The sequence below is a fragment of the Limulus polyphemus genome, unplaced genomic scaffold (assembly GCF_000517525.1).
Source record: "Limulus polyphemus unplaced genomic scaffold, Limulus_polyphemus-2.1.2 Scaffold1400, whole genome shotgun sequence".
In the NCBI taxonomy this organism is placed as follows: Eukaryota; Metazoa; Arthropoda; class Merostomata; order Xiphosura; family Limulidae; genus Limulus; species Limulus polyphemus.
The window spans coordinates 165094-174241 of record NW_013667010.1 but is presented as its reverse complement, the minus strand read 5'-3'; the positions used below and the strand labels follow the sequence as shown (position 1 = coordinate 174241).

Genomic DNA, 9148 nt, shown 5'->3' with positions numbered 1-9148 from the left:
CAATCTAAAATTGACGAGATGATTATCACGATGCCCCAAAGGATCAACGAACTCCACGAAGCAAAAAGAAGATCTACTAGATATTAATTAAATAATAAATATATCAATTCCTGTAAATATGACTGAAAAATTTCATTTTTTTATGAAAAGGTGGTGTCTATTTACTTGTGACCACGCTGTGTACACTGACTTGTAAGGTAGCCTATATATATAGTAATACACTTCTAGGGGACAATAGTATTGGTTGAGAAAGGGATTTTAAGAATATCATTAGTCCTACTATTCAAGACTAGTTTATATTTTGAAAAGAATATGGTTAAACAAATTTAACCATTCGTACTTGGTTTGAATAAATATAGCCAGTGTGCTACTCAAACCAATTAAGGAATAATTGGAGTTTTTAATGTTCTAACTACAACAAGGCAGAACTTTTATTGTCAAATAATCTGAAAGGCATCCCTGAGTTTATTTTTATGCAAAACAATTACCATTTAACCAGCCTTGCGAGTTGATATGTAAACGTATATTGTTGGAATCCATATTCACAAATGATCATTATGGGCGTTCGCAGGAAAATAAGAAACTTAATTATTTCTTTATTCATTCAGCATATACCTGCAACTATTCAATATGGCTTAAACTAACCTTAAAAATATCAAAACCATCAAATCTGACTGTGGGAGCGTGCCTATTCTCTTGACTGTAATGGCGAAACGTTGAAGGCGAGTCCATCGTCCCTTGATTTTGACTTTGCATCTCCCCTGGAATAATTTCTGTGGATGCCCATGATGATCATTTAGTACTAAAGACTTTTCAGTCCGATAAATCACAAGAAAAAAAAACGTAGGATCAAATCGGACACTATATGCCTCATTCCTTAATCAGAATTACTCTCAGTTCATCAACACTGATTAGATGTGACTTACCAAGCGTATTCTCAGATTATCCAACAGAGGTTTAGTTGAATTAAATGTCTGTGAACGAGCTGGCCTTCTTCTCCTAGGAAGTATCAAACCAGTTGAACGCAGTCGGGTAGACGTTATCATCTTTTAGAAGGAAGTTCTCATCAACTGCACCTGTATATGGCCATACTAATGGTTGTAAGACTGCATGCTTACATTGTATGGTATTCTTAGTGCCGTGTCATACCACACGAAGGTCAGTGATAAATGTGACTTTAAGTACTGATTCTTGGCTTACTCTTGTGCCAATAACGCCATATACCTACCTGTCTTTCGTCTTTATAGTCATATCTGGCTAGTCACCTTCCAAATACATATAAATATTATATTTGGTTGCAGTGTGAAGTTTGATTCGTCTATGGTCAAGACACTCACCCACGTCGTTTGACCTTTCCATACGTTTTTGACATTACAAGACAAGTTGTTTTGTGGTGATGGATTAGAGGAATGCACACTATGGCATAAAGGCTGACCTCATGAAACTTATTTCTGACCGATTGTATGCTGAGTTGCGGTATTTTCCACGGTAGTCTACGCTGCTCAGATTTCTAACCAATAGTATCTGTGATCTGAAACTAATCTTCATCCAACTAATCCCTCGTTGCGTTTGACTGGCTTCTATCTAACCCGTTATTCCGTAAGTCATGGAAATGTCTTCGTTAAGTCCTAGCGTGTTGGAATCAATATGGAGTTCCTGACACACATACTGCTGTCCTACAAACTACTAACTGAGAACACACTGTGATTTACTTACTTTTTGTGTTACTGAAATGTGTATATCAGATCACATTGCCAGTCATCTAACACTTGTTTTGTATAAAAATTAACTCATTGTGCCATTGACTTTACTTATCAATAGTAGCTGTACCTTCAAATAGCTGGAAATGTAGAAAAACCCTAATTTTTCCTTAATTCTTTGGATTAGTGCAATTATTATGCGCTCATTTTGTGGTCACTAAATGGTTAAGACTTTCGTGAAAAGGATTTTAAGAGGTAACTTAATATATCAAGATGACAGTTTAAAACGATTCACTCATTATCATGAATTATGATTTGTTTTTATACTTTGGCTTGTAGTAAAATAAAACTAAAGGCCTCTTGTGTTATCAACTTTTGTTCTCCCTGAACAACGTGGAGATATGAAACCAGAAACTAAAACAAATTGTGTTATCAACTTTTGTTCTCCCTGAACAACATGGAGATATGAAACCAGAAACTAAAACAAATTGTGTTATCAACTTTTGTTCTCCCTGAACAACATGGAGATATGAAACCAGAAACTAAAACAAATTGTTTTAAAAATAATTACAACATTACTATTCAGATAGATTACGGTTAAATGAATCAATTTGTTTTAGATTCTGGTTTCATATCTCCATGTTGTTCAGGGAGAACAAAAGTTGATAACATTAATCTCCATCTTGTAAATGTTTCCCACATATTCGTATAAAGATCATTTTATATTCTACTTAAATGCCATTCTTATTACCATCTTCCACCTGCATCTTCTTTTGGTATAGTCTTCCACCTGCATCTCATTCATATAATTATATTCCACCTGCAACTTCTTTTGGTATAGTCTTCCACCTGCATCTCATTCATATAATTATATTCCACCTGCATCTCATTCATATAATTATATTCCACTTTCTTTCAATTATCTCTCGCTTGAATGTGATCCTTGTTATTATATTTGATTGAGATATTATTATTATAATAATATTTTACTTAAATCTCATTCAAGGAATGGTCTTCCCTAGCTCGTAATCTCAATCTCATGATCATCCTACTATAAGGTAACATATTTAAAACAGAAAAGCATAAAAATTTAATTGCGAATTGATAAAAAAATTCATACTATATTTACACTCTTTCTGTTTCAGCCTGAAGTGGGCTTTAAACAGAATTAAACGAGTACCGCGCATCTATGATTATCCAAGTTAATAGAGTGGCCGTGATTTCCTTCAGACACGTGTAGTCGCGTCTGTTGTGAAAAGAAAAAATAGGATCACATTATTAACATTTTGCAGAAATTTGTAAATTCATCTGGATTGCGTTTATAAGACAGTTCACTACTAAGTTATACGTGAGTAATATTTTTTTCGACTCATAAAACAAAGACGGTAACATTAATCAAAAACCCTGTTATTCTATAGAAGCCTGGAGTCGTCATAACAGGGTTCAATTGGCTCTGTTTTTCATATGTCTGAGTTAAAAAATTCTTAGTTTAAGTACTTTTCAGAAAAGGAACTACACTACAATCTTTCCTTTTGGAAACTACATATTTGTCAATTGAATATATCTATATAAATAAACGTCAGTATGTGTGTGTGTGTACCTGTTCCTTATACGTTCCCACATTTCTTGGTCAATCATCACCAAACTTGACACAGTGATACAGGATGACATGAGGGGGGTTGGACCCTATCTAATTTCATATTGATAGAATTCTTGAAAACAGTATGTCTTTCTTTTCACTATTGGCACCTTTATGTATTTTATTACACTCTTAATGTTTATTATCTTAAGTTTGTTTTGTTGTTTTTGAAGTTAAGCACAAAGCTACACAATGGGCTATCTGTGTTCTGCCCACCACGAGTATTGAAACCCGGATTTTAGCATTATGTTAATAAAAAAGTAGAGGAACAATTTTTTATCCTTTGTTACAAACGAATTTTTATTTCACCCATCCAACGGACGGGTACTCCAGCTAGTATATTATAAAACAAGGATGTACTTGAAACAATTTACACAAGCTTACAAAAAAAAATCTATATGGGACAAATAACTTTTTTATAACGTTATATCTTCATCGATTTATCTTCATTTTGGCTAACTTTTTTAATGACAAATGAGCAAATCACTGTTTATTGTTATCTTCAATATTGGTAAAACAGGTTCAACTAACACAACCAGCTTGTAATTGTAAGTCACATTGAATAATGTGTCTTCTACGTCATTATCTCTTTATCCAATAAGAAAACTTTCCTTTAACACATAGGGTGCGATTATTTTATTTCAGTATTGTGGATTCTGGTAGATGTCAAGCGAATATACCTATTGAAAACACAATTTGCAAAGATAATGAAACACACTCCTGATGGACGCATATATTGTGTTACAGCTCTTGTTTCTTATTGCATCTTGTAAAGCTTCGAACAGATCAGCAGAAACACAAAGTAAGTTTATGTTTTCTCTTCATTCAAATAAAAATATCGTTAAGCATAAAATTTTTGTTTGTACGTTATAAATTATTAAATAAGGTATGAACTACAGAGTTATAATTAAAGTCACTTACAGAGAATAGTAGAACGAAAGCATATCGAAGTTTATGTTTATATAATAGCAGTACAAAGTTACAAATAAAGATTAATTTCAAATTTCAGCAAAACTATGCTTATACATAAACATAATGCACAAAATACGAGAATAATGTCATAAATATAGTTGTTTGACCAATAAATATTATTAAAAAACAACAATAGAATATTAGCATGATAAACAATAGCGAGATGCTGTAATTATATAATACTATTTTCACTAGACTGAAGAACGATGTTAAAATAATATTGTTTCCAAAGTACAGTAGTGATAATTACACAAAATAACTCTATTAATAGCGTTGCTTTTACAGGATGTTTGTAGTGTTGTTTCACAATACAGTATTAAAAATTTTATAAATAATTTTCCCCACAGGACAGCAGTATGATGTGATACTTGACGTGATTTCCACATTTTGGCAAGAGAAGAGCACTGTTATATTGAAATGTGCGTCCTACCAAGGTAGGGCTTTCATTTAGAAATATCTGCTTAGAACAGTAAAAGAGAGAAGAGCATCAGCATATCTATAGAGTCACCCATATTTGTTCTTAAGTAAAGACCCATTTACTTGATTTTTGAACTCCTCTCACAAATTCTTATAAATCGGGTTGGAATTTTGCTTGTATGCTCTTGATTCCCCATAGAATGTAAACGAAGAAAAAAGTTTCGAAAGAGTCGTTAAGAGAATCTAAATACCAAGAGGGGTTTTGGGACTCTCAGGTTTTACTGAACCGATTTACTTGAAAGCTGATATTAACATGTAAAGAGTCGTTAAGAGAATCTAAATATGGGAAATCAAGAGGGGTTTTGGGACTCTCAGGTTTTACTGAACCGATTTACTTGAAAGCTGATATTAACATGTAAAGAGTCGTTAAGAGAATCTAAATATGGGAAATCAAGAGGGGTTTTGGGACTCTCAGGTTTTACTGAACCGATTTACTTAAAAGCTGATATTAACATGTAAAGAGGCGTTAAAATACTGATACAGATTTTGGACATATTTAAATGAGAGATATAGTTGTCAAAAGAGCTTTTGGTGCTCTAAGGATTGGATTCACCAACTAACCATGAAAATTAGCGTAGACATGTAAGAGATCGTCCAAAATAAGTATATGTGTTTAGATTTTCAAAATTACCTTGATGAAGTCTTTAAATGCAGGATTAAGGGGCTTTAAGAGCTCTTAGGGTTAGCTGCATAGATTTACTTGAAAACTGACAAGAACACGTAAATGGTCGTCCAAAAGAAGATTTACATAATTTTCTTCGTGATTTTTCCAGTGAATTTTCATTGGTAATTTACTATTAAAGATATAATTCAAGAACATTTTGATTAGGTAACATATTGTGTTTAGGAAACCATTTAGCAAAACACTTTGAACATGATTCTATTTTTGAGTATTTTTTAAACGTTCAATACACACTAACTATATCTAAGGCTTATAATTGTTTGTAAGCATAGATGATAACTAAATTATTTTATTCAAAAGTAATAATAAAAGTCCCTTTCTTTCATTCAGTAAAGTCTTCTAAGTTCCTAATCGCTTGTGAAATGCTTTATTCCAGCTTTATTTAATAGTTTTTTCCAGGATTTTCCTTTTTACGTGGTATTTTTAATTGCTATTCATTGCAGAGAGACATAAATACAATGTTAGTCTAACACGCATTTTTTTTTCTTCAGAGATTTGGAACAGACGTAGCCCAACGATCAGCTAGTCAGGTTGCGGATCCAGGCTTTTAGGATTCTAACCGTGATACTTCGTTCAGCTGAGGCCACATTATAAAAGTGACAGTCAGTTTCGTTATTCAGCTCTAAGAGCCAGACAAAGTCCTTGGGATGACGGGTTCTGCTGATTGTCTGCCTTGCTTCTGGTCAGTAATTCAAAATTATGGAAGGCTATGCTTGAACCCTAGGGGTCTCCAACCTGGTATTTTTTTCATAGAACTTCTTATGAGTGATAAGATATTGATATTTTACTAGTTAAAGAAAAACTCCGGAAAGAAATGTCAAGAATAAAGCTGGCATTAAGCCTCTCTCCAATGAATAACTCTAGAAGATGTAAATCAACCACTAGAAATGTAGAAGACCTTATTGGATAAATTAAAAAGTCCGTGAATGGAATTTTCAACCTGAAAGGCACGTTATGTGCACGTGGGCTAAATGAATAATTAAGAAATAATGTTTGGGAGTTCTACATTAAAAATATCTTGCTTTTTTTGGTCAGAGTCAATGATTTTCAGAATGGCAAGTTTCTTTGCTACGAGGTTCTTACGGCCTGGTGGTTAAAACGCTCGACTCGCAATTTGAAGGTCTTGGGTTCGAATCCCCGTCACCCCGAACATACTCACCCTTTCAGCCATGGTGGCATTATAATGTGACGGTCATTCCAACGCTCCGTTAGTAAAAGTGTAGCCCAAGAGTCAGCGGTGGGTTGTGTTTAGAATCTGCCTTCCCTCTAGTCTATCACTGCTACATTAGGGACGGCTAGCGCTGATAGCCCCCGAGGAGTCTTGTGCAAAATTCAAAACAAAAAAGTTAGTTCATAATCTTTTCACCTTCTTTTCTCTTGAAAGGAAACTTCGACATCGATGATCTGACGTTAGCCTTGAATAGGCGCAGTTTTTCTTCTACAGTGCTGTCGGTGAAGAGCAAGACGAACTTTCGTCAAATCCTGCGATTGACGGAGGGTGTTTACAGCGGAAAACATCACCCACCAGTTGTAGTTCTTTGTAAGGATAGCTGGTTACCAACTTTAATACAGGAGGTATCGAGCCGCTAATATTCTCTTATATTTTTACTATAATAACTCTTACTTAAACATACCGTGTTGTTGTGTAGCAGTGGAACACATTATATTATGCATAAAAGTTTGTGTAGTTAAAAGAAGAAAGTGCACATATCAAGGTATTTATATAAAGTCTTATGGAGTTATTTAAACGTAATGATACGAAAATCGACTGAGAAAGTTCGCATTTGGAATGGAATGTTTACGTTAGTATTACGGCATGGTGTTCTGATTGTATGAATTTACCATTTATCAGATCGAGGATGTAGTTCAAGTTTTATATCACTTAAAGTCTGTACTCTAAATTTGCAAAATTGGTTACGTGGCTGTAAAGTAATCTTACGATAATCCAATTTTGTTTTTTGAACTCGGAACCTCTCACATGCCAAGCGAGTGCCGTAGTAATTGAACTAAAGAATTAACCCACAAACAATTGCTGGTAAGACAGCAATTCAAACTACTACATTCGTCCTTTCTCACGAAAAAAAACCCATGTTGGGCGCCACTTTTTTATGATTTATTCCTCCTAGTCACAGGAGTCGTTAAAAATTATTACATTTTGATTACCCTCCTAAAAAATTCATAGAACGTCATCCTAATTCTTATTATTTCACGAATTTTAAGAATGTAAAAAATCACACATTCATTTTGAAAAAGACCTTTCCTGGAATCTGATTAAATTATAATTTTCGAATTACTCTATTACCTTTCTCGACAACACGATCTGTAGAAGATTAAGATAAATAATGAAATACTGTTTAGTACGCGTGTTTCACATCTTGCTTTAAAACCGAAACCGAATCCTTGTGTTGAAGAATAACATTAATTTAGCATGTTGCTTATGGAAAAAAGGTAAGTTTGACTATCAGAAGAAGCTAAAGAACCAGAGTGCTTTTATTTACTGTATAACATACATGAATTATTGGTGATATAAATCTAGAACTCTCTAAAAATATTTGACAAATCATGGATTTATCTATAGAAATACAGATATTATAAAATCAATTCAAACACGCCATATTGATATCGTTACCAAACTAATGTTTTTTTTTATTAGTTATTGAAAATTGCTTTTAAATATTCTACAATTGTTCATTATAGTTATGCTATGATATGTCATTTTACTGATTTATTGATTAGTTCCTTTTTTATGTACGCAACAAGGTGCAAAAATATCCTATTATCAGAAGAAATGCCTACTGGATTCTGTTCAGGACAAATAAAGCAAAATCGTTAGCTAGTTTTCTTCCAAACGGGATGTCGCTTTTTTGTCAAAAATTGGTAATCATCCAGCGATTGGTGAAAGTCACAGATAGCAAGGTAAGCAACACGTGAAACAATCTCTAACTAAACTAAAGCATGCTGAGACAGAGATAAACAGCACAGAATGGAGTTTAATGAAAAGGTAAACATCAGAATCTAGTTTAATGACAAAGGAAGAACAGTTTAATGAAAAAGATATACGACTGTCTGTTTATTGAAAATGTTAACAACAATGGGAAATAGTCTATGACAATGTATACAAGAATGAAACGAAGTTCAGTGACAAGACAAACATAGTGGGGTGTAATTAGTTATGCTTGTCATAAGATATTATGTTAAGCCTATTCCTTTTTTAACACTGCACTGTTAATCTAGTCCTTTGGGGATTTTCAAGAGTTAGAAGAGTGTATAATAATAGTACTTTGACCACACTGTATTAAACATATCCATTGCTGACGACGCGTTTCGTTCAATCCAGAGCTCTTCAGGCTGGCTGGGACACAACGAACATAGTAGTACATATTTACATAGGCAAATATAATTAATTACAATCATATTTTGCGAGCCTGTAAAAGGCAATCACACAATAACAATAGTGTGGTGTAGTTTAATGAAAAGAAAATAGATTAATAACAAGATAAGAACAAAAATGAAATGTTGTATAAAGGTAAACATGATAAGGAGTAGCAGTGTATTTTAATGACAAGGTAAACAATGAAATGTTGTATAAAGGTAAACATGATAAGGAGTAGCAGTGTATTTTAATGACAAGGTAAACAATGAAATGTTGTATAAAGGTAAACATGATAAGGAGTAGCA

General features: G+C 33.4%; 1 protein-coding gene across 2 annotated transcripts in view; it reads left to right on the top strand.

Annotated features, from left to right (window-relative positions):
- Positions 1-4014: 4014 nt before the first annotated feature.
- The window catches only part of LOC106463414 (probable glutamate receptor), a 26165-nt gene continuing 21031 nt past the window's right edge, over positions 4015-9148 (top strand). Inside the window, exons 1-4 of one of the 2 annotated variants that reach the window (XM_022390896.1) lie at positions 4015-4141; positions 4659-4745; positions 6855-7045; positions 8231-8386. In XM_022390896.1, the coding sequence (XP_022246604.1) occupies positions 4063-4141; positions 4659-4745; positions 6855-7045; positions 8231-8386 (513 nt within the window). In that variant the 5' untranslated portion in view covers positions 4015-4062. The remainder of the gene's footprint in view (positions 4142-4658; positions 4746-6854; positions 7046-8230; positions 8387-9148) is intronic. The other variant, XM_013923439.2, reaches the window with a different exon arrangement.